Source organism: Salvia splendens, chromosome 1 (assembly GCF_004379255.2).
Source record: "Salvia splendens isolate huo1 chromosome 1, SspV2, whole genome shotgun sequence".
NCBI classification, from domain to species: Eukaryota; Viridiplantae; Streptophyta; class Magnoliopsida; order Lamiales; family Lamiaceae; genus Salvia; species Salvia splendens.
The window spans coordinates 3,200,862-3,226,582 of record NC_056032.1 but is presented as its reverse complement, the minus strand read 5'-3'; the positions used below and the strand labels follow the sequence as shown (position 1 = coordinate 3,226,582).

Sequence of the window (25,721 nt, the reverse complement as noted above, 5' to 3'; positions counted from 1 at the left end):
GGCAAAGCACTACAAAATATACTACAGTAGGATTATAGGAAGCAAGAAGCTAGCTAAATAACATCTATAGATAAAAAATAAAAAATAAAATATAAAATAAAAAAGCATTAAATATTGCAATAGAGAAGATCAAAGATACATGCATAGAGACAGCATATGCATATGCTTTCAAAATTTATTATATATAGGCTATAGCTAGGTCATAAACGAATTCAATATTCGATTCCAATTTTGGTGTTTTGACTATTAACTTTTCAATAGGGTAGATTTTTGTTCCAATATTTTCGAATTTGTGTTATACGCACAAAAAAACAAATTTAGATAACTTGATAAAAGGTTAATTCAACAATTTATGTCCCAATATATATATATATATATATATATAAACTCAAGCACAACCATTTTTTCTACTACATGACTCACAAACTATCACAATCTCCACTATTCTTACATCCTCCAATTTTTCAGATGCTCTCCGAAGAGCATCTCCGCTCCATTTCCCTCTCCGACTCCGATGAGACGGGATCCAGCTCTCGGATATCCTTCTCATCGGAGTTTCTCGATGAGAGCAACTTCATCACCATATGCCCCAGCCCTCGGGCGGAGAGGGAGGAGCGGTGGCCCGGGGTTGACTTCGAGTTCCTCTCCGGAAACCTAACCGGCATGATCGCCGCCGACGAGCTCTTCAGCGAAGGAAAGCTGCTCCCCTTTCGCCCAATCCACCACGCCGGCAACGGGATCCTCCTGAAACCCGACTGCTTAGACGAGGCGCTGGTGAGAGTCGAACACGGTGAAAAGGATCGGGAGGCCAGGATGGCGTGGTTCCTCGACGAGGATCCGTCTCCTCGGCCTCCCAAGTGTACTGTTTTGTGGAAGGAGTTGCTCAGGCTGAAGAAGCAACGCCCTTCCACGCTTTCTTCGTCAAATTCTTCTTCTTCCTCCTCTTCCTCCTCCTCTTCCCGAACTTCAGTGGCTAAAGTTCGGGGAGAGGCAGTGGGGAATAGTGAGAAAAGTAGCAATAAATTAAAGAAAGGATCGTTTAGTATAAGAATTAAGCCGGCTTTGAATGTGCCTATCTGCATTCAGGCGAAGAACGCCGCGCTGCCGCCATTGTTTTCCTCCAGAAAAGGTAGATCATAGACGAGAGAGAGAGAGGGAGTTTGGTTTAATGGTTTTGGTTGCATTGATTTCATGTTATTTTGTTAGGGTTTGTTATAACTGAATTGAATTTACAACTCAATCTGGTTGTATAATTTGGTTGATGTGTAACTGTTTCAATCTCTAATTAAATCTTGATCTTCTTAAGTTTGAATGTGGAGAAACATGATCCAGATAACCTGGAAACCCTTTAGTTTTATGGGGCCAAATATTGCAATTATTGCATAAAGAGTGATGAAGCATATCATTATTTCCAGGTTTGATTGTTGTATTTTTTAATTGTTCACTATTGTAATTTTTTGGTGTAATAATTAATTAAGTACTAGTTACCCCTTGACTGCTTTTGATATAATCTATAATAACTCCAAAGCTGTACTTTATTCGAATTACTTCTCCTATTTGTGTAATTTCTTTCTTTATTTTTAAATCTAAGAATAACTTAAATGCATATTCTATATTATATTAGTACAGTTTCTTTATTTCATCGTTTTTTTAGACCGACCAAAAATTGATTTTTTTTAATGTCTAATGTATCGACGGGCGTCTAGCATGCATGCATCAAGTAAATGTCATTTATTATATTGGAGCTTGTAATGAATTTTCCCATCAACTACTCCCCAACTATATATATTTGTTTGCATTTTCCGTTACTATATATGGAAATTCCAGCTAACATCCATCATTATTAAACAAAAGTAACAATGAAAATACTATAGTAAAATAGTGATGCTCTTATATAGGGAGTAACTTTTCTTTTGAAACAAATCTGATCAAATAGGGTTAAAGACCATATCAATTAAAGATATACTCCATATAGGAGTAATTGAATAAATATCGAGATTCATACGCTTACATGCATGCTAGCAACATTTTTTTTTCTTTCTACTATTTTATAGACGTACGTTTGAATCTACTCAACCAAAAATTGTTATAAAATATTAAATTATCAATAACCAACATGAAAAAAAAATCTTATAGTCCATGTTAAACATTTTATTCTTCTATTTTCTAGTAGAAAATACTACATTACTGGAAAAAGAGAGGAAATAAATTCTATACTACTAGTTCGTTTGATTCTAAACTTCATTAGAAATAAAAATATTACTTAGGACTGGGAGTATAAACTTGGTTAACAGCCACACGCTCTAACCAACTGAGCTATTCCTGCAGTCTAAAAGCATTTCAGACTTATGTTTAATAATATATCGGTATCTTCTTAATTTTAAAAGGAAAATGATTAACCTGACTAGTTAAATAGTAGTAATTGATGTAGATCTAAGTCGGTATTAAATGTTTTATAACTCTACAAATATTTCTAAGTAGTAGTACGATATTTTCCATCAATGGTGTAATTATATGCCTAAAACGAAAAATAAGTTCATATGAAAATATTTAACAAAAGAAAAATTACTACTACTATGATACGAGTGTGTTAGACCAATGCTAGATTGTTAATCTTAGCTTAAAAATACAAATGTAATGTTCTTCTCTTAGAACAAGGGCAGTCGCGTGTTTAATTAGCATGTATTACTAGTTTTGTAATAAAATGTAAGTGTAAAGATTTAGTTTGTGTGAGATCTAGTTAACAAAATTTAAATAAACATAAAAAATGGGTCTTGAAATCGTGGATGTCGTCCTAATAATCTCAAAATAAAATAATTTTTTATTGGACTGATGATATATATATTCCGTGTAAGTAAGTTGGTAGTATAAAATATATGATGGTAACATAAAATGATATATCTCTCAGCAGCGTCAAGAATTATAATTTTTGTTAAAAAGCAATAATAATTTTACAGAAGCTAAATTTGACGTGACCGAGAATTGAACTTTGGGGCATTTTTTTCCACATTGAGACAATTACGCTGTTGTGGTTTCTGCATCTGCAGGCTTGCTAAGAGCATCTCCAATGGTGGACGTCCGGTCGGACGTCCGCGACGGGCGACCGGGACGTCCGCCATTGTGGCGTCGAAGGTCGGATACGGACGTCCCGTGAGGACGTCGGGTGTCCTCGGATGTGCGGGCGACGGGCGGGCGGACGTCCGCCATTGTGGAGTGGGTCGGACGTCCGGTAATTAATTTTTTTTAAACTCTATATATACGGCTCGTTGAACTTCATTTCATTCGCACGGGCGACGAGGACAGCGCGGAGTGAGCCGGGGATATTGGACTATGTATTTTTCTTTTTTTGAATGACTATATATTTTGTTTTTTTTCTAACTATGTTTTTTTTATGTTTTATGACTATGTATTTTTGCCCGTATTTTGCTTTCCCGTATTCCGTGTCAAAATTATAATTCCGTTTTTACGTAATTACATTATTGTGATTTTTTTTATTGCGGGAAGTCCTAGTGGGAAGGGCGGATTGTGCAGGAGATGTCCTAGTGACGTGGCAGGAGGTGTTTTTGGGATGTCCTAGTGGATGTCCGAGTGGGACATCCGTCCACTAGAGATGCTCTAATGAAGAAGAAAAAAAAGAGGCGATGATAAATGCTCAGATGATAGGCATCAAACTGTGATGGTGCACTTGAAGAAAATGACCAGAAATTATATAGAATCTTGAAAGAAACCTTTTTGAAGCAAAGCAAATTCTACAATCAACATGTTGGTTGGCTTCATATTGATTGTCTACGTTGTGTTGCCAATAGCCAAGTTGATCAACGCCTTGTGCAGTGACAAGGCTCACTTTGCAATTTGTGTTAGACAGAGAAGATTCATTTATTTTAATTTCCCACAAAACACACAAATTGTTATTTTTATAGTAAATGAGAAGAACTCAAGGGCACCCGCAACGCGTCCCGCCAAGACGAGACGGCAGCGAGACGCGTTGCAGCGCCCCATCTCGTCCCGGTCTTGCCGAGACGCCCGTCCACCGAGACGTCTCGCGGGCTGGCTCGCCATGCGCCTGCGCCACGTGGCGCGAGCTGGCGCCACGTGTGACGCCCACTCACCGGCCCACGAGTGGGCTTCGTCACGCTGACGCAATAAATTATTTTAAAAAAATGAATTTAATAATAACAAAAATTAAAAAAACGAAAACGGTAATATTACCGTTTTTTTCGACCGTTTTTTATTTTTTATTTTTATTTTTTTACTCTATAAATACACATATTTCATCCTCATTACACACACAAACACACATCTATTCTTCCCAAATCATCTCTATTTCCTCTCCAATTTTCATCTAACCTCTCTAATTTTCATCACAAAATGTCCGGGGACGAAAACGAGGGCGGCTCCGACGGGTTTGACATCAACGCGTTTGGCGACTGGGGGCATGTACAATGTCTTGGGTGGTTCAGGTTTCGGTTCGTCGACGCCGGCGGGGTACCAACCACCTCATTTTGATGTTGATGCATACGCTCGTCCCTCCGCCCCGAGGTATTCATAGGGATTATCCCAAATTCGGGATGATTATCCGGATGAACCCACTCCGGAAGGAGGACGAGGCGGTGGAAGCTCCAGGGCATTCGACGCCGTGGAGGAAGAGGCGGAGGCAGCCGACGAGGAGGGGGATGTAGGCCGGCATCCGTACAGCCGCAAGGACACGATGACTGCGTACAACGTCTGGATCAGCGTCTCGTACGATCCCATCGTCGGGAATCAACAAATCCGGAAGTGCTTTTGGGAAAAGGTCACCGAGGCCTACAACGAGATTAAGCCGAAGGAGTCCCGCCGCCGCACATTGAAGATGCTCCGCGCTCACTTTGACCGAGTCGACAAAGAGGTCGAAAAATTATGCGGCATCTACAAGACCGAAGCGGCTCATTACCAAAGCGGAGCCACGGGAGCCGACATTCTGAGATCGGCTTTGCGAGTCTATTTCGACGACACCGGCAAAGAATTCAGACATGTCTATGTTTGGGAGGTCGTCAAAGACGAGGCAAGGTGGGCCGACGGTGTCTAGTCCAGCACGGGCTCGACCTCGAAGCGCACGAAGCACACAGCGGGTGGCCAATACTCGTATAGTGGTGGCGGTTCAGGCAGCGCCACACAAGAGGTTGCCTCGCAGGAGGTTGAGGGCACGACTGACGATGCAGGGGGTCCTCCCGTGGGCGCAGTCGGCCGCAAGGGACCAAGGCGGCAAAGACGGCTAGAGGGATGAGGGGTCGAGGCGAATCAAGCCAGGCGGGCTCCCAAGGGCCGCCCTCCTCCTTAATGTCTATGTACTTTACTGCCACGATGGCGGATACTTCCCGTATGACGCCTGCCCAATTTCAAGCCCATCATGTCGACATTGTGTATCTGGCGGGACAACTTGGTATTCCACCTCCACCGCCTCCGTCGGGAAATGATTCGTCGGCGGAGTAGTTTTTATAATTTCTATAAAATTGTATTTTAAATTATGTCTTTTTATTTATTTTGCTACGAATTTAATTATGTATTTTTTTAAGGATTTTAAGTTGTAATTTTATTTTATTTAATGAAGTGTGTTTTTATTAATTGAATTTGTTGAAAATAAAATAAAAAATGAAATTGAATGAATAGTTAAGGGATGAGATGGTTAAGAGATGGAGGGTTGCAGGTTTTGTCTCTTAGTTAAGAGATGGAGTGAAAAGTACAGTGGGGCCCATGAATAGTTAAGAGATGAGACGGATAAGAGACAACGTTGTGGATGGCCTAACAACAATAGTTGACATGCTTAGGAAGTGTTCAGCTTCTCCTAAATGGTAATGCCAAAAAATAATTGTGTTTCAGAAGTAGGTAACACAGTCGGTTCTATGCAATAATTTGCAAAAGAAAAAGAAGAATTTCACAACCCATATAAGCTTAGACTACCTATCGTGAAAGGTTGCAATGTCAATCCGATTATTTCTAAGCCTTTCTGAAATAAGATGACGTTGGTGTGGTATAACATTGAATGGATCTAACAGCAAGACGTGTCTTTATGCTATCTACTGAAAGACTAGGTCTTGATAAAATATTATTTCTTAATCTACATACGTTAGCATTGAGCATACAGTATTGATTATGCACTACTTTGACTTATCAAATGGTGCAGGTTTTTCGCAACCCAATAATCCTGATATATTGGGTAGTGGTGATTAATATCTAGCGGTGCTAGGATTGTTATTATGTTGAATCGCGCGCAAGGTGAGTCTCGTTTGATAATGTCCTCAAGAGGAGCTTGAACAAGGTTTTTATTATTCGGAAACTGGCCAGTTGGAATTTAATTATTCCATGAATAATAAATAAATATTTCTTGCTAAGTTCACTCTTGGAATAAATAAGATGTTGATTAATTAATGGACATATATATCTTAAGCGCGAGAAATAAACAATAAACATAACAGAAACCCGGATTACTTGTAATTTCTGATTTGGATGGGCAGTGCAATATTACTTTTGTAGTGGCTGCTCGTAATATTCCAATATAAGCTTATATTAAATTGTGAGTCAATTTAATTAGTAAAAAGCTAATTGAGTGAGGCCATATCTAAAACCTTCCATAGATCTCTGACTGGGCCCAATAAGAACTTAATATAAATAGGAGAATAAATGAGACAGAAAATACAATTATTATTCTATGAAATTTTCATCCCCCTCTCTAATTAGTAGATGAGCGCGAAAAATTTTCAACTCTCCTCCGTGAGGAATTTCTGTCTTCTTTATTCTAGTCCTAGTATTTTGATAAGATCAGCCAACCCTGATATCGAGATACAGTTCAGGAACCAGTAAGAAGATCTATGGTCTAGTATTGAAGACCATCACGTGGAGAAGGCGCGAGCAATAGACGATTCTTTGGAGAATCAAATCGGTAACCCTAAACCGTAGAAATCATGTTTTATGATTTATATTCTTTAAGCATGAATTATTTGCATTATAGCATGCAGTTATCTGTTTAACATGTGAATTGATTAATCGCATAATCAGTCAAATAGATCCTTATCTGATTTATTTATTTCGTACAAGTGTTCCGCTGTGCAAGGGGCACCAAATCCCAGCAGTAATGGCGTCCATATATAGAGGTCGATGCAACATAGTTGCGTGAGAGAGAGAGAGTAAGGGTTGAATTGTTTTTTTGACGAGAAAATTTGAGGGAATCAAATTTGGTGGGGGCAAAGCAGTCAATTCACAAGCTATTCTGGGTTAAACTCGATGCCTCAATATATTTTTTAAATTATAAAGTATAAATAATATTCTAAAAACTTAAATTTTCTATTTTAATTGACGTTGAAAGTCAGGTATACCGCAAAAGTTTACGTATACCGAACTTCGATACAGTATCAGTATGGAAATTCGCTATATCGAAAATAAGATATACCGAAAACTTTGGTAAGGTAAAAGTATGGCTTTTTCGCATAACGTATTTACGGTAAGGTATACGATATGGTGATTTCAGTAAAATATACCGTACCTACCCCCCTAATTGGAATACGTAAAAAAACAAAAATAAAAAAGAGGAAGACGAAGCAAAATTCAAAACTCAAAAATTCCCAAATTGAAAAACCCTCATTCGCGAATCGCGCCACCGTCGCTGTTCTTAACAAAACATTCATTTCACGTCGCTTTTTCTGACTTCCCCCTTATATCTGTGCTATAGCTACACAATTCACAGGCGCAACTCCAGAAACCGCGACAACGAGGTAATTGCACTCCACATTCTATCCGTATTTCTGTTTTGCTTCTTCCTACGCACAATATTTCATGCCCTATTTCGTTTTAGGGTTTTAGGGTTTCTGTTTCATGCTCTACTTTCTGACAGTAAAACCCACATATGCATACATATTCTAACGGATGTATACGTGGCTTTTCTTTTGTGGAGCAGTTGACATTTTATTTCTTTATATTTTGTGGAATTTGATGCTTGGAACTTCCTTTTAGAGGTTTGATTTTTATCGTGGATCTGTTATGTCACGACGCTAACGTTTCTGCTGGATCTAGGAATGATAATGAAATTTGAAAAATTATTTTCGGATTTTGTTCTCATTGGATCAGAAACGAACGTCTATGGAATAAGAGTTTTGGAATGTTGTTGCGTAAAGTTTGCTGATAATTAAGTGCAAGTCATGTTCTTCTTTCTACAAGCATTTGCTTTTTCTTACTTTCTAAGAAGCTAATGAAAATTTAGTTGTTGGAATATCGTGGAAAGCTTTGGCCTTTTCTAGCATTTCTTATGCTATCTTAGTTTTGCGTGGTTATATGTTGTCTGCTGAAGATTTTAGCTTCACATGCTCCCTTGCGGCCTTGCCTAGTGTATTTAAGTTACGTGTGGGCATGTTTTTGGACAATCTTACGATATACTGTGTTCATAAAAACCGCAGAACTGTACCTACTCTATTGAGGGAAGGCAGAGGGGTTGGTCGTTGTGGAGTTTTCTGATTTCGTGGGTAAGATGATGTCTTAATAATAAGTCAACTCATGATCTAGGTTATTGATATCTGCAGGAAAATATAAAAACTATGCTAAAACCCAAAGATAATACCCACCAAATTAAGTAATTACCTGCAGAAGAAAATACTTCAAATGATATAACACTACTGTAGGATGTTCCTAACCATGGCTAACAATATGATTAATCTTTGCTGTTTAATCTATTTATATATGGTTAGATGTCCCTAACCAGGACTAACAACTTGTACAAAAACTTCAAATGATACCGAACATACATGGGACTATGGGAGTATTTTGCACGGTATCTTACTCACCTATGTAGGTCTATCAACCCAACAAACCATTTGACTGTGTTTGGATAGATGAACTTGTTCCCTTACTGACTCCTTTATCTATATCTCTAATTGTTTCGGTACTTCATCTCCGAGGACTTATCGCACACTACATATTCAAATTTTGCTCAGAAATAGCATTAGCTTTCCATCTCATGAGAGGCATAAGTTGCTACTTGATCTATTTATGATGTTTTGGACAATGCATCTCAAAACCGCTTTTGATATTTGTGGCCTACTACTTCCAAAATGACCTTGTTATCTTATGTACAAATATCTTAGTGTTCATATTGTTGGATTTAGCTCGAGTTCTAAACCAATTTTTCCTAGAAGATTCACTACAAGCAGTCAATTGTCGATATATATGTTAAATTTTACCCTGATCCTGCTTGGTTCTGATTATGATAATATCTCATGATTTCGACTTGTAACTGACATGCTACTACTGGTTCTGGATATTTTGTTTTTAGTTGAGATGGAGAACACCGCCAAACTACCAAATGGAGAACGCCGCCAAATCACCATCAAGCTCTGGCCCCCTAGCGAAAACACTCGGGTGATGCTAGTTGAGCGGATGACGAATAATCTCTCCACACCAACAATTTTCACCAGGAAGTACGGCAGTCTTGGTCAACCGGAGGCTGCAAAATATGCTAAACAAATCGAGGAATCAGCATTTTCTTCTGCAAATCAGCACTATGAACAAGAGCCTGCTGGCGATGGAAGTGCTGCTGTGCAGTTGTATGCCAAAGAATGCAGTAAGCTGATACTGGAAGTTCTTAAGGGGGGTGCCAAACCAGAGGAAAAAGAAGCATTAAACTCCGAGGTTGAATCTGCTCCTCGTGAGACCTTTTTCGATATTTCCAAAGGCCAACGAGCATTTATTGAAGCAGATGAGGCCCAAGTACTGTTGAATCCCTTAAAAGAGCCTGGAAATCATTACACTAAAATATGCTTTAGCAATCGAAGCTTTGGTCTAGGCGCAGCTAATGTTGCCGGACCAATCCTGGCTTCCATTAAGAACCAACTCAAGGAAGTAGATCTATCAGATTTTGTTGCTGGAAGACCAGAGGCTGAAGCTCTTGATGTTATGAATATCTTCTCTGAAGCTCTGGAGGGTTCCCTTTTAAAATATCTGAATATCTCTGACAATGCCTTGGGTGAGAAGGGAGTAAGGGCATTTGGAAAGTTATTACGATCTCAAACTAGCTTGGAAGAACTTTACCTGATGAATGATGGAATTTCAAAGGAAGCTGCACAAGCTGTTTGTGAGTTGGTACCTTCGACAGATGTGCTTAAAGTACTTCATTTTCATAATAACATGACAGGAGATGAGGGGGCTATTTCTATTTCCGAAATTCTAAAGCGTTGCCCTTTATTGGAGGATTTTCGGTGCTCATCCACCCGAGTTGGTTCCGAGGGGGGGATTGCCTTGACTGAAGCACTTGCACAATGTAGGAATCTGAAGAAACTGGATCTTCGGGACAACATGTTTAGTGTAGAGGCTGGTGTCAAGCTGAGTGAGGCTCTCAAGAAACATGAGAATCTCACCGAGATTTACTTGAGCTACTTGAATCTGGAAGATGACGGAGCAGTAGCAATAGCCAATACTCTCAAGGAGTCAGCACCTTCACTTGCGGTGTTGGAGATGGCTGGAAATGATATAACTGCTGAAGCTGCTCCCAGCTTAGCTGCTTGCATCGCTAGTAAGAAGTCTCTGGTGAAGTTGAACCTGTCAGAGAATGATCTTAAGGACGACGGTGCAATTCAGATAAGCAAAGCATTCGGAGAAGGCCATGTTCAGCTCAAGGAAGTTGATATGAGCCAGAATTCTTTAACAACCACAGCAAGGAAGTTGGCTCAGGTGTTGGTGCATTTGCCTGAATTTAAGCTCCTAAATGTAAATGGGAACTTCATTTCTGAGGAAGATATTAATGAGTTGAGGAGTATCTTTAAAGAATGCCAGGAAAAACTTGGACCCTTGGACGAGAACGACCCTGAGGGTAATGATTATGATGATAAGGAGGGTGATGATGAAGATGAAGGCAGCCAGGATGAATTGGAAGAGAAACTCACAAGGCTTGATGTCAATCAAGAAAACTAGAAGAAGGTAGTCTTGCAGTCCTCATGCAGAGAGTGCCAATCATTAGTTGTAGTTTATTATCTTTTGCGGGCGTGCTTGATTTGAACAGGAGATGGGGCTGATTCTTGATGAAGCCATGCCATGCCTGCTCACCATTATGAGTTTGTGTTTAGTGGGACCTTTTTTCCCCTTAATCTGCTTTAGATTATTTAGCATTATGTATCAGCTGAAGCTACTTTCGGTAATCTTATTTTCGACTTGGCCTGTAGACTTGTAACTTTTGGTACCCCATGCTAGGATCATTTTCTGCTTTTTCAATCATATTTACTTTCTTTGAACCTTTTGCTTTCGCTTGTGTTTTATTTTTGAATTCAAATCAGCATGAAAATGTTGTTATGTTCTTATTATGTTCTTTGCCGCACACCTGCTTGATTTTCCCCTTCAATTTTGCAGTTGAACCTGCCAAGTTCTAATTGAGAATGATTGTTGACTTGTGGCCATAATTTAGACTTTAAGAAGTACTAGTATTTGATTTTAGATATTTCGAATCTTGATTAAGCCAATTTTGAAAACAATTTCTTTTCTTAGGGTCCAGAAAAGTTAATTTAAGAAAGGATTGAGATTGACACACCAACTAGAAATTTGTAATGAAAAACTATATCGATGTTCATCTGTTATTGCTTTGAAACACTGAATAAATTAAGGACAGCTAATAGTACTCGGTTTAATTTGCAGAGCTGCTGAAGAAAGAGTAGATTTACAGCTTCAAACATTTAACAAATCTGCAAGAAAATATAATATCAATGATAACGATTACAATTTTATCAAAGTAACTTATCTAATCCCTTAAGATTCTAATGCTTCAAAGAAACAGTTCTACCCATAGTCTACACCAAGCTCGACCTCTTCCTTTTATGTGCCTTCCATGTCAAACCATTCAACCCAGTTTCCGAAGCTTCCAACCCACTTCTAGAACTTTCGGCTTCGAATTTGGACCTCTGCGAGGTCCAGCCAGAGGTTTCTTCACTCTTGGCCTCACTTGCCATGGATGCCGTCGTCTCACTCTTGAGCTCCACCACCTTCTTCTCCACAGCAACATTATTTATGGGTAGTTCAATTGGAGGATTCTCTCTTCTCCTTTTAGCAGCATGTTTAGACCCATCATTTCCGTTCTCCACAGCCTTCATCCACTGTGAATCGCTTATGGCATCCTCACGAATCACCTCCTTCCTGTGCCTCTTCCCAGTAACAGGCAAATCTTGGACTATAGATCCTTTACCCTTGCCGTTTATCTCTGGCTCTGCAAAGACCCAATCTGGTACCTCATGTTCTTCAATGAGACGGGACCTGTAGTTCTCTCGCCGCCTTCTCTCCTCATCCATCTTTTCAAATAACCAAAACTCCTCTTCTGTCCGGGCTGCCAGGCGATTGATCTCTCTTTCACTTGGCACATCTGCTCCAAGCGCACTTGTGCCTTTACGCATGATTTCCTCCAACATCTCCCTCCTGTCTTGAGCTGTAAATCAAAATGAAAAATAACATCAATATTGTCTTACGTTCAAGCGGTTAAGTTTAAAAAACCAATAAATTTATGGTCTGTAGATCGTACTCTAATAGACAAGAAAGGGTGGAGGTAATCAATTCTATTGCAATTGGCAAACCTGTGGAAGTTGTATTAAACAGTCCTGCTTGGATGACCTTGGCATCGATACCCATCTTCTGCTTAGCTCTTTCCAAGATAACTTCTTCGACAGATCCAACACTGACGAGCACAAAAACTCTGACCTCCTTCTTCTGGCCAATACGATGGGCACGATCTTCCGCCTGCTGGTCCATCTGAGGGTTCCAGTCACTGTCAAAAATGATGACCGTGTCTGCGGTTTGTAAATTGAGACCAAGTCCTCCAGCACGAGTGCTTAGGAGAAATATGAAGTACGGTGAGTCAGGTGCGTTGAACTTTTTCAGTAGTTCGCCCCTGTCACCAGTGTTGGTAGTGCCATCAAGTCTAAGGAACTGATAGCCTTTCAGCATCAGATAATCTCCGAGTATGCTCATGAGCTTAGTCATTTGGGAGAAAAGGAGGACTCTATGCCCGGCTCTGTGAAGTTTGGGGAGTAGGCGATCAAGAAGCTCGAATTTTCCTGATGACCTAACAATGTTCTCACTCTGCTGCATATAGTAATCCGTAACAAACAGGTATGGATGGTTACAACATTTCCGGAGCTGCATTGTCAGATTCTGAAGGCTTTTGGAGCGACCACTACCTGTGTTTTCATATTATAAGAAACATTTGTCGTCAGTGATGTTTATTATGCTGGGAAAGAAAAGAAAGCAAGAACCAAGAGAAAACCAATAAGAACATGGCATAAGTTGGGGGTGGCAGGAGTTATACGTGGCTCCGCCCCAGAACAAGAGCAGCCACATCTTTTAGGTAAGAGACCCTTACCATGAGAAAGACCAACCCTTCCCTGTTCGGTCACTTGCTTGTAATAGGCCTTCTGCCATGCGGACAAGTCACACTTAAGTATGACCTGAGTTTTACTAGGTAAGTACTTTTCGACCTCATCCTTCCTCCTCCTCAAAATGAATGGCCTAATGACCTGCAGAAATGCAAGAGGAATATAAGAACTAATTAAAGAAGGTGAGTCACGAGTATATAAGGAGAGGCACATACATGGTGCAAACGTCGGATGACTAGCAGCTGTTCTTCATCTGTCAAGCTGACATCACATTTGTCGGCGAAGGGAGCATTAAACCACTCCTCGAAGTTATCGACTGAATTGAAGATATTAGGAAGGAGAAAGTTAAGTAGGGACCACAGTTCCTGCAAACTATTCTGGATAGGAGTTCCAGTCAAAAGAAGTCTCCGTCGAATTCGGTATCTGCCAATTCAATTACCCAGTACAGAATCATTAAAGGTTGAGTAATCTAAAAGCACTATTGACAAACCCTGCTATACAATCAAATGAGGATTATCTGATACTCATATAAGATAGAACTTCATTGCATAATAATTTGCAACAATATATGCGCACAACTACCCAGCAGAAACGGGAGATGAAAAAGTGATTCCAAGACAACATGAGGTATATAAATAAGAAAGCAGCATGGACATTTATGGAAGTTACTACACACATAGCTATAAGTTGTTAGAGACCATACCCTGAAACCAGAGTCCGTGCAAGAACACAATCATAATTTTTAAGTCGATGTCCTTCATCAACAACCAAGTAGTGCCAGTGAATTTTCCTCAAAAATGCTTTATCTCTAATGATGAGATCATAATGGGTGATCAAAACATTGAACTTCCCCTCTCCTGAATACTCTTCTCTCAAGGCCTTTCTTTCATCTAAACGTCCATCATAAAGAACTGCAGAAATGCTGATACACAGAGGATGTCCATCAGAACGAAAGCATCCCGTTAACAAACTACTTGTTAAATAGGAAATTCAATCCGTACCTAGGAGCCCAAGTAGTGAATTCATTAACCCAATTTGGCAGAACGGCTTTTGGGGCAACAATCAAGTGTGGCCCATTCACACCTTTGTTTTCCAAGAGATAAGCAATCAGGGAGATAGTCTGAATTGTTTTTCCCAAGCCCATTTCATCAGCTAAAATTCCATTTAGATTGTTATTGAATAGAGACAACATCCACTGAAGCCCCTCAATTTGGTATGTTCTTAACTCTCCACCTTGAAGCATGGAAGGTTGCTCCATCACCTAAAAGAATTCTTGTCTGGTTAGATCAACATATAAAAATATCGAGGGGGCACAAACTGCAAAATTTAACATCAAAGAGTGTGTTGGCATAAGGTGTGTTGGCATAGAGAAGGAGTAGCACCACAATACAACTTAAATATCCTATACATAAGGTGTGTTGGCACAGAAAAGGAGTAGAGGGAAGGTGAATAATATCATCAGTAACCTAATGCATGTGATACTCATTTAAACTAAAAACATGATTAAAGAGAACTTGCAAAAAACCCACTTCCTTACCATACCCCTTTTACAAAACAACTTGCATAATAGGCACAGAGTCAGACTAATATCGTTGCAAAGTTTCCTACACAAGTACAGGATATATGGAGAGCAATCGCGAAAAAGGGCAAGATACTTGCTTTCTTGCCTTTCCTTTCCTGTTTAAGTCTAATGACATTCTTTTTCCTTACATCCTTATTATCCCAAATATTAAGCATATAGACCTCATTTGTCGACAAGACATATGAGATGCCTATGAGTGTAAGAGAACTTTAATATTAGGTTTCAGCTGCTGAATCCCAGTGAAACTCTGACAATCACACATGCCCAGGAGGAAACACACGAACGACCTTACAGATGGACTTGATGCTTAAATAATAAGTCTCCAATCTAAAATATTATTGGGAAATAAAGATTACCTTTTCCTGGATAGAGTGTACAGCAGAATTATACTTCCGCTGCCCTTCTAATAAATCACCAGTCTTTGCTTTATCATCAGACTCGTCATCAATCTCTTCATCTTCCTCAGGAATTGATTGTGCTGGTGTATCAGTCCTTGAAGCAGATAACTCAGGCAAATCAGCATCTGAACCTTCCAGGGGTTCGATGCTATCATAGGTAGCATTTTTTTCACGTTGAACAGCAGCACCCAAACGAACTAAAAGATCATTAGTTTTTCCAAGGAGCATCGTCAATCTCTCATTCTTGCTCTCCTCAACCATTTTCATATAAGCTTCTTGATCATCAGCTTTCAAAGCTTGGAACCTTAACTTTTCAGCTCGTGTAGCTCGTTGCCTCAGCCTTCCATGCCAAGCCTGAGAGTTGTAGAGAACTTCCATTGTCAATTAGGCATCAAAATGAAAATGTAAACAAAGATTAAATTCTTAACAACATATAGCATGGCATAATTAAAATGCAGCCTTTCTTATCTAAGTGTTACATTGCAGTTTCCTGACACAAAATAATAAGAATGAGGCGGATTTGAAGTCTAATATTGTTCCCAAAAGTTCAAACCGTATAACTTAGCCTTTCTGTTCAAAACTAAAAAGGAATATATAGTCATCAAAACAGGGAAGATAACCAAATAAAGTATGACATTAGCGTATTAGCTACAAATGTTATCAGTCATTTCGAGATATGAGCACCCATATACATAGTTACATACTTAATTGCTCCATGCCATACTGCTGCTTTAGAAAAGGCATATATAACAAATTTGTACCTGAACACCGTCGTTTCTCTGTTTTCGCCGTTTCTGGGCAGCCTGTACTTGCAATTGCAATTCACGTGCAGCATTAAGTAAATCAGCAAAGAATTTTCTTTTCCTAGTCTCTATCCGATTCTTCTCTTCCTCCTCAAATCTTGAATACCTCTGCAGCAGGACAACCAATAAAATAGCATAATCCAGCAGAAATAATTTTCTATATTCAATGTATATGAGCTTTAAAGGCATGGACCATATTTAGAACCCAAAAACTGTGGAAAATCAAAAGGGACAACCCTCACCTCAGCCTCTCGTTTCTTCTTCAATGGGTCATCTGTTTCCAAAGAAAAAGCATCCCCGATGCCAAATAAAGGTCGGCGCAATCTCATCATTCCCCAATCGAAAAGCTGCTTGTCAGGATTTGCACAATACAGTCGAAGCCAATATTCAGAACTCACTTCAGAACGGACTTTGCTCTGGAGCTCAGCTAACTGATGGCAGTAAGAAATTTATCACCATGCAATTATTAGACCATAATATTCTGACATTAGGCACAGAGAAACAAAATAGTGCTACAAATGTGGAAGGGGTATTTTGATATACTTGGGTATGAAAGTAAAGTTTGATAAATCTAATCCCATACCCTCCTTTTAGTTGCATCCGTAAAGGAAATTCAACAGGAATACATCGAGTTTATAGTTACTTTTAAGAACTAAACACAGTCAATAGGAAGAGTTTATTGCTAGCACCAGAAGATACTTTCGCAGAGAAAAATGAACTTTACTTTGGTCCATATACGCGAGGACAATTATTAATCCTCCCGTCACACTTGTCAAAACATCAAATCTTTTCTTAACCAGATTCACAAAATACCTCTGTCGTCAAATAAGTGAATTGTACCTTAAGCCCATAGAGTTCAAGCAAGCATCTGGACTGCAGGTCCTCACCCCTACTTGTAGGTAATTCTGTTTTTTATAGAAGGAGAAATAAGCATATTGCATGACATTTGCAAGAAAGTAAAACAAGATGAATAAAGAATAAGCAGCCTTTGAGCACTGTGCATATGTATGTGAACCAGCCATATTAAATAAGAGATGTGCAGAAAGCCAGAGAGAAAAAGAAACAAAGAAGCAGCTAAAGATAGCCAAACTAAGATTCACCATGGCATGGTGTTTTTACCAGGTAAGCATCCAGGAATCATCTACAACTCCCGTGGCAATAGGATGACAGAAGATGAATGCAAGCAATCACATGGCTAAAAACAATTCGGAAAAGCAAGTGACATGCCAATGGAATATATTTTTTCTTGAAGTTAGTTACCTTCAAGTTCGGCTAACCGATGCTTTACTTGGCTCTGAAACCTGCTCTCCTTTAAGTCTGACAATTTGGAACTAGGCAAACAAGCTGATCTCTGGTTCGACACCGCATCCTCAAAATCCAACATTAACTCATTGTAATTTGAATGGCCCAATTTTTCCTGTAACATTATAACAAGATTGACCACATAACTAATCAGATAAATAAATAAGCTAAAAGTTTAAAAAGTAAGTTTGTAAGAAGGATATCCCAGGAAGGTATAGCCAGCTTAACAAAACTACAAAAGTATAAACTAATCACAACAAAGTTATACCCCATTGGTATAGAATCCCATCAACGGACAATAGTTTACCCAGAGAAGAGGTTGATGTAAAAATAATTTTGGCTTATAGCCTTATGCCAAACTTTGTGGGTCTAATTTCACTTGTCATAGAGCTTTTCTTGAGTTAAGTGTGGCCTTATACTTAAAAGTAGGTATTCGACATTGTGCATGTGTGTGTGTAAACGTGCAATACCCAGAAAGAAATAAAACAGTTAATTCTGAGCCAGAGAAAAAGGAGGAATGTTTTGCTGCATCAGCTTGATATAGGAGTCAAGAGTGAGTACATGGAGGTCAAAACATGACTAACAAAGCTAAAGGAACAAACTTTTACCAATAAATGCAGGCTGTTAAGGAAAAGAGGCAAGGCTAACTAAAATACAATACTATCTTAGAAGATTCCAGAAAGTAAATATAATTATCACAGTAATGACAGATAATATATAATGAAAAGATCCTTACTTAGAAAAGATGTTAAGAACACTGTTCTCTAATGAACAAACTAAGAACAAGTCCGAAACAAATGCGTACAACTTCAAACTACACATGCATTTGTAGAAAGGGTGAACTAAGATAGATAAGTAATGATACCAAGTTCAACAAAAGATCAGTTTACAGGAAAATGGCCGCAGATAAAGTAAATCAATTTCGACGCAAATATGCTTAATTATCAAGGAAGTCCTCGCAACAGTAGCCCAGGCCCAGGTGTCATCAAATTCTTCAAAGTTTACTTTGGGAGGGGAAAGGAGGGACTCAATAACCTAAAACCTATATAATCTTGTTAAGTTGTATCTAAAACTTTTTCCTAAGACACTAAGTTCCAAATTCTTGAACAATACAATGCCATAATCACTGAAGTTCCAAATTCTTAAGTGTATAGCCCAATTACGCCTCATCAATAAATCACAAGATACCAAATTTCGGAAAAATCAAAAAAGACAAAACACAAGAAGAGCCGATATCATATCAAACTAAAACATCGAATTGTCTGTTAAAAGCAAAACCAACATTTCAGTAAAATTCAACAAGAAATACAATACCCAACAGCTCAATTATCACCGACAACACCAAAATTAACCCAATTCCGGCACCAGAAACTAACCTTTGGCAGCGGCGAAGTCGACCCGTTGCTGGCATCAGGGCCGACGTCACGATCAGCTCCATCAGCAGGCGATTGAGGAGCAGCTTCGGCTTCGCAGATGGAGGAAACGGCGTCGTATACGTGCTGCGGCAGGGGCAGATTGCGCGAGATGAAATTGAGGGCGCATATTAGCGTCTTGGCGCTGGCAAGCGGCGGGTCGGCGTCGGCCTGAAATTGCTGGGGCGCAGATGGCTGGGGCTCCGCCACCTGTGCGACCATGGCGGGAAGGGAGAAGGGGGAAGCAGTATACGGCGTCGTTTCAAAATTTGGACTGAGAGCTGTGATTTCTAACGGGTTGTTTTGGCGGATCTAGAATCCGAAATCGATCGATTCGGATATCAATTCATTTAATTCTTTTTTGGTTTTATTTTTAGGATTTGCAATTCTAAGGTTGCAGACAGTTCGAATGCGCCAATGGAAATGAGATTTATTATTTTGACGAATGTTTGGACGAAAATGCCCTCCGGCGTCTATTTTAGAAATATATGCGTTGTGGGCTCAAGCCCAAATTTCCAGGCCCATTTACACGGTATAAGCCATACCTAGTTATGGTTAATTGGGCTTCTTTCACGCACCGAAATGGGCTAAATTCTGATATAATTTAGTTTTAGTAGATGGAAATAGATGTTGATATATATGAACACATAGAAAAAGGATTATGTCTTGAAACTTTTTTATTTTTATTTCGGGTGTTCAGTTCGATAGATAAAATAGGGGTTTCGTCGAACAAGTGTCGCTTGCTTGACTGGATTCAGTCCGCTATTTAATTTTGGGACAATGTCACGTAGAAATAGTCTTAGTTTATGAGTCTTGGCTTTCTTCTCATCACAATGTCAATATCAAATCATCTTAAATCAATTTTATTTTAACTTAATTTAAAGTAGCTGAACGTGATAAGCCTTATCCTGTCTACATAGGATGAAAATTTGAATACGCTGAAAAAAGTAGAATAATGGTTTGTGCGTATCAACTTACTATTATTAAACTATGGGTTATGATGAAAAGTAATGAGAAAATAAAATTTGTTTGGATTTGTGATTGCACCCCATTTTTCGTAATTGTGGATCGGCCACGTACTTCAAAAGAAAGCCCATTAATCATCATTTTGTAGACCTAACGTAGTTTCATTTTTTTATCCTTTATATTCTAATTAAAAGAAGTTTCTGAATTTTTGTGTACATTTTTTAAAATTCAAGTAGGGAACTTGTTAGTAGTTATGTAAGTAATTAAAAATTCGATATTTTGATGTTCATTCAATATTGTATGTCAATACTATTTTTAAAATCTAAAATTTAAAAATATTAGATTTTACTTCAAATATAAAAATGATCGACTTTTGTAGTAGTCTCGGTTTAAAAATAAAATTGGCCATAAGAACCTATCAAATCCTTGTAAAAACAAAAGTTAAATAGCACGTGTTACAAGAATATTAGTATATTTAAGACTTTAACTCATTAAGTATAACAATTTAGTACACCAAAATTGATGAGAAATGAAAAGAATAAAAAAATGAAAAGAATATCATAAGGCAAAATATTCCCTTTTTAAGGATAATTATTGTCCGAATCTATACTAGTCAGGTCAAAGGTGTTGGCATAATTATCGCCAACATACGTATTAAATAATTTATATTTAGAGGCACATTCCCATTTTAAAAAAAGTCTAATATTTTATATTTAGGTTAATGAAGATGTTCTCTTATAAGCTATATCCAATGGTCAATGTTTAAAAACGTGGGAATCAGTGGAATGGTTTGTTTCAATTCTTCTGCGTAAACTGTTTAAACAATAAAAATACCATCCACATTATCTTGGCGTGGAGAGATTAATCACAATTAAAATTTCTATTTAATCAGCAATTAAAAGTTAAAAATCCTATTCACATTGTTTTAGTGTGCAGGAAATTTTTTAGTTAAATAGCTTGAAGTTGGTTCTCAAACTTTCCTTTTTTCACGATGGATAGAGGTGCATCCATAAATTTAGGATTGTGGCGTGATAAATATTGAATAATTAATTTTTTTTCTATTTTCTCAATTATTTTTTTAAATTTTCATTAAAAACGTCATTGTATAGAAAAAAATGAATTACGCACTAATGTTATTGGATAGCTTCCACTATTTGAAATGCAGTTATTTGATTTATATAAAATGGAGAATTTACTAGCTTTTGCAATGTATACTATTTTTATCAAAAAAAATAATCTTTTAGCTTATTAAGCAATATTTTAATTATTTCAAAAAAGCAGAAAAAATGCATCATATTTTCATTATAATCATAATCTTGGCTTGACCACTGCCAATACATGTTCCTATTGTTTTCTGTTTTGGTTGCTTCGACGTTTTGGTATCGTGCTTGTTTGTGGCTTCGTTGTTGTTGTTGTTTTTCTGTTTTTAAAATTGATAAGATGCTCTGATTTGTTTTTATTTTGTTTGATTTGTCTTGATTAAACTGTTGCTTGACAATTATGGGCTCAAGCATTTGTTTTTATAAATACAACCACGCTTTTATTCTAAATGCATATCGCACAATTCGACCACAAAATGTGGCATTTATCCAGTTTTCTGCAATAAAAAGAGAAAAATGTAAAAACAAACATATAAAAATGAATATCGCGCAATCAAGGTTATCGGAATTTGCAATCTGCAAACAGAATTTCCAAATTAAATAACTATAGTATATGGATATGTATATACATTCTTTATCTATTTTTCAGTATATAGTTTTTTCCCTATAGTAAAGTTGAAATCACCAATCAATAAGATGATGTAAGGAGACGATCAAGTTGGTCTATCCCATAAATCTTCGGTAGATGTCAGTGTTGAATGTGGTTTATGGTAAATATATATTTAATTTTTTACTATTTTGGTTACTACGTTTAAAATTAAATAAAGATCTTGATTAGTGATAACATTGCATGCACCTTGCCCGTTAATTTACATCTGATGTATTAATAATATGGGTATGTATTGATTAAATAAATTACAAAAAATAATCAAAGGAATTAATTAAATGTTAGTAGAATGATTGAATAGCATAATCGGAAATTATATTATACGATGTAATTAGATAATTTATCACAAGTTTGTGAATGCCTTTAGTAAAAAAATCATTCACACGTCCAATTAATAAATTTATAATTAATCATTCATTTTGCTAAACCAATTTAATCTATTTCTTTATGCTTCGTATCTCGAGATTCTGTTTGTCTGATCGCTTTACGGTAAGTTTCATAAATATATACTTAACTAAGGATCAAAAACTAATTATATTATTATATCTTGGTGAGGCCAACATTAAACTGCGAAAATTTATTTAAGTGGAATGAAAATGACAGAGTTAATTAGTCATATGATAATGACGAAGATTAATTAATATTCCTTGTTTAGAGATGCGATTCAAAGTAGGTCTAGATGAACTGTCTTTGGAAAAGCCACAACCTAGTACCTCAATCGCAACTTATATTAGTATAGTATTATTCATTAATAGATAATTAATTGTTAATTTTCCTGGGCTCGAGAATTAGTACCCCTAAACTTTCCATTAACAGTCACAAATAGTCGGTTCTTCAATCTCGACACTTTCCCTTTCCAACAAAAGTCATTCTCATATGCAATATTAGAGGTTTATGCATTACATTAGCTAGTAATTCACTAGTCTTAGACACTATAAATATGAAATCAAAGTAAAATGTTATTATTTTTTAAAACTTCTCTTCACTTCAATAGACTTGTGTATATGTGAATTACTTAAAAATCATATGGTTATTCAAAATATAGATAACAATTATATATATCAAGATTCAAGTCATATAATCTTAATAACAAGAAACACTATAAAATCCTTTGTCTAATAACAAAAAAAAAAATTATTTTTGGCAGGACATTATTACTGCCCTATCTAAAGAGGTAAAGATACACAGATTTTTCATTATTGGTATATGCTGCTGGAGCATTTAAACTGAATAATTAATATCGAATAATGTTTTGCACTATGTAGAGTTTTGTGATCTCAAAATATATATAATGTGAAAATAGGTTACCAATAATAGAAAGAGAAAAACGGCTGTAACATGGTAGTCAACATATGAACTGGATTCTGTTGTTTCTGCACTACAAATTAATCCAACATAAAAAATATCTCAATTTGCCAACTTTCTAAGCCCAATCACGTTACATCTCCAGATGACGTATTCTTATTTAAATATTCCTCCATGTGATATAGTAGTACCTTCAGTGCTAAACTAATTAAAATTGTACAATACAATAAAATATTCCATACATATGACCTAACGTAACATGTCCACGCCCATCCATATCCATATTGAGTTTGTTCCATGTCATCAAACTATAAGATTTAGTAGTACTATAATTTTTACTTCTTGATGGAAATTTGAGAAATCGCTAAATGAGTAGTCTCACTTTTAATCGTCATAAAGTATTTGAAATTATGATTTTCCGCCAAAAAATGATGTTTTGTTTGGATTTTCTTGAGTTTTTTTTGGAGGGGTTGCAATCATGTCCGACATGAAGGCGAAGCTTGGACAACCGAGAGAGACGAGCGAACCCGTGTATTTGGATATTATTCTAATTTCATAACTCAAAACAATATTGTTATTGTAAACAAAGAAAAATCATGTTCATATTTTATAGAACTTGAAATTGAGACCGCGGCTTGTTTTAAGGATTTTTCTATAGCGTAAAACGATCTCAGACAAGACTCTAATTAAATATTTGACTTGTAAGCAAAAACTTATCTTAGGGGAGGAGGCTTCCCTCTTGATTGCTCGGGCTAAATTCGAATGTGATGTAATCACAATTTATGTAATTATATATAAAAGAAGATGCATAAAAACATGACGCAAACTCCTTTAACCGTTTTTTAGTATTAAAATTATGATAATTAATCAAAGACAGATGGTATTTGATGCTAACTAAATTGTCCTTTAGCTCTAATTAAGTGGGGTGACCTAAATTATGCTTAAGCTTGCTAATGAAGAAGCTTTTGTATTTGGACTTTGCTTAATTAATTAAGGAACTAAAAAAGCATGCTCGTTTAGAGTCGCCAAGGGTTAAATCAGGTTTAATTAAATTGTTTTATTTCATATGTTAATGGAATGTGGATAGGACCACATTTCTATTATTATAGCTTTTGTAATAAAAAATTTCAGTGATGTTCCTTCTCATCAATATATACTTTTTCACATGCTTTTATGACCAACCACCACTGCACAAAATTTAATATTTAGTTTATGTTGTATGGTCTTGTTTTAATTATTTATTATTTTGAATTTTGTTTGAACCTCAAAAGTTATAGTTGAACTTATTTGATTATCCACTGATTTTAGTAATGTATGAAGTTTTATGACATATTCTGTGTTTTTTTTATTTATGTTTAATATATGCGAATTCCACATTGAGTTTTAGCCATTTAGATAACAATTATAGAATGTGTTTAATCCATTAAGCTTGTTTTTGCGATTTTCATTATAGTTGAATCTGATGAGTTAATAGATACATCTTGATAGCTATTGGGTAATTTAATGTAATTTAAAAAATAAATTTATAAATTAAATCTTGTAGAACAATCAATTTTCATAAATTCTAATATAACGTCATGACTTACATGTATTTTTATAAGATAAAAATGCACCTAATCGCAAGAAATGGTGGTCTGAGGATCACTTAGAGCAAAAATTAAATCACTCAAATAACATACATACAAAATACAAGAACAATTTACACACAAACAAGAGCAAACCAAGCAACAACAACAAATGATACTCTATCAGTTAATTTGCCCTACTCATTGTACCCTTGAGTCCGACCACTCTATAACATCGTTCAAGTTTTTCAATAATTTGTCCTAGTAGAAAAAGGAAACACTAGCAACCAACAATGCACCTAGGTTTGACACCTTGAATCGTCACTATATTTCGTATATCTCAAATTGACCACAAGATAACATAGAATAAAAATAACCAAATTTTCATATCAGACCTTCCGAAAGGAGCTCCAAACCAAGAAATAAGACATTATATTTTGTTTTAACATAAGAATATAATCCATCGAATACAACAATAGTACTAAGGACTTGATGAGATCTCACATCTGAAGAAAGGTGGTTTATGGGGTCTGATTCCTTTCTACGAAAAAGTACACCGCTCACATTGAATATCACTAACTCCTACTCTAAAGAATCTCGTTTCAATATTGGGTCACTCATTCATGAAGAACAAATTATAAATTCAAACAGACCAGATTTCTATCTCTTTAGTTCACCCTTTTTGTTATTAAGATGTATAGTAACATCAAATTTATGCTTTTAGCAAAACACTTACGTGATATGTCACAAAGTGCAATGGATAATTATAGATGATGATGTCGATATATAATGTGTGTGTGTGTTTGATATTGACTAAAACTATAGAGAAAATGGTAGTAATTTACTTGGTGTCCGCATACGTATATCTCGTTGCCCACTTTAAATTTCGTTTTCTTGACTAAAGAAACATTGACATTTATGGCAACTATTTTCATTCACTAATCTCAATGTCTATTTTTTATTTATATGAATAATATCAAATAGTATATGCTAATTTTATATTTTCTTTAAATTTATGGAAATCCGAAGCTGCCTATATCCAAATATATAAACATACTTATGGTATTTGGATCGATAATATCAATTCGATACATGCACAGATATAATAATCTATTTTTATAATTTACAACAAAATATCCCCTATATATAGAGGGTAATTTTTTTTTCACTTTCCATCCATCATCTTTCAATTACCTTCAATTAACCAAAATTTTCCCAATCGGTGTCACAAAAAAAAAGTGATTGCAATACATA

General features: G+C 36.7%; 3 protein-coding genes across 3 annotated transcripts; 2 read left to right on the top strand and 1 right to left on the bottom strand.

The window, feature by feature from the left end:
• Nucleotides 1-426: 426 nt before the first annotated feature.
• On the top strand, nucleotides 427-1,547 carry LOC121803518. Its single transcript, XM_042203161.1, has one exon. The coding sequence runs from the start codon at nucleotides 469-471 to the stop codon at nucleotides 1,138-1,140; it is 672 nt and encodes a 223-aa protein (XP_042059095.1). The 5' UTR covers nucleotides 427-468; the 3' UTR covers nucleotides 1,141-1,547.
• Nucleotides 1,548-7,592: 6,045 nt separating this feature from the next.
• On the top strand, nucleotides 7,593-11,229 carry LOC121808520 (RAN GTPase-activating protein 2-like). The gene is made up of 2 exons (XM_042209061.1): nucleotides 7,593-7,745; nucleotides 9,296-11,229. Exon 2 carries the CDS (start codon nucleotides 9,301-9,303, stop codon nucleotides 10,927-10,929), a length of 1,629 nt encoding a protein of 542 aa, XP_042064995.1. The 5' UTR covers nucleotides 7,593-7,745; nucleotides 9,296-9,300; the 3' UTR covers nucleotides 10,930-11,229.
• Nucleotides 11,230-11,605: 376 nt separating this feature from the next.
• On the bottom strand, nucleotides 11,606-19,256 carry LOC121808511 (probable ATP-dependent DNA helicase CHR12). Its single transcript, XM_042209051.1, has 12 exons — nucleotides 18,829-19,256; nucleotides 17,411-17,567; nucleotides 16,991-17,055; nucleotides 16,393-16,581; nucleotides 16,109-16,258; nucleotides 15,306-15,701; nucleotides 14,369-14,628; nucleotides 14,071-14,289; nucleotides 13,583-13,790; nucleotides 13,355-13,508; nucleotides 12,570-13,172; nucleotides 11,606-12,424 (listed from the first exon to the last, which is right to left on the bottom strand). Exons 1-12 carry the CDS (start codon nucleotides 19,084-19,086, stop codon nucleotides 11,796-11,798), a joined length of 3,288 nt encoding a protein of 1,095 aa, XP_042064985.1. The 5' UTR covers nucleotides 19,087-19,256; the 3' UTR covers nucleotides 11,606-11,795.
• Nucleotides 19,257-25,721: the final 6,465 nt, after the last annotated feature.

Coding starts and splice junctions, on each gene's coding strand:
- LOC121803518 (XM_042203161.1), top strand. CDS start 469: ATGCTCTCCGAAGAGCATCTCCGCTCCATTTCCCTCTCCGACTCCGAT.
- LOC121808520 (XM_042209061.1), top strand. CDS start 9,301: ATGGAGAACACCGCCAAACTACCAAATGGAGAACGCCGCCAAATCACC.
- LOC121808511 (XM_042209051.1), bottom strand. CDS start 19,086: ATGGTCGCACAGGTGGCGGAGCCCCAGCCATCTGCGCCCCAGCAATTT. Junction 16,259..16,392: donor AGAAGAAACGAGAGGCTGAG/GTGAGGGTTGTC, acceptor GTCCTGCTGCAG/AGGTATTCAAGATTTGAGGA. Junction 12,425..12,569: donor GTTTAATACAACTTCCACAG/GTTTGCCAATTG, acceptor TTTGATTTACAG/CTCAAGACAGGAGGGAGATG.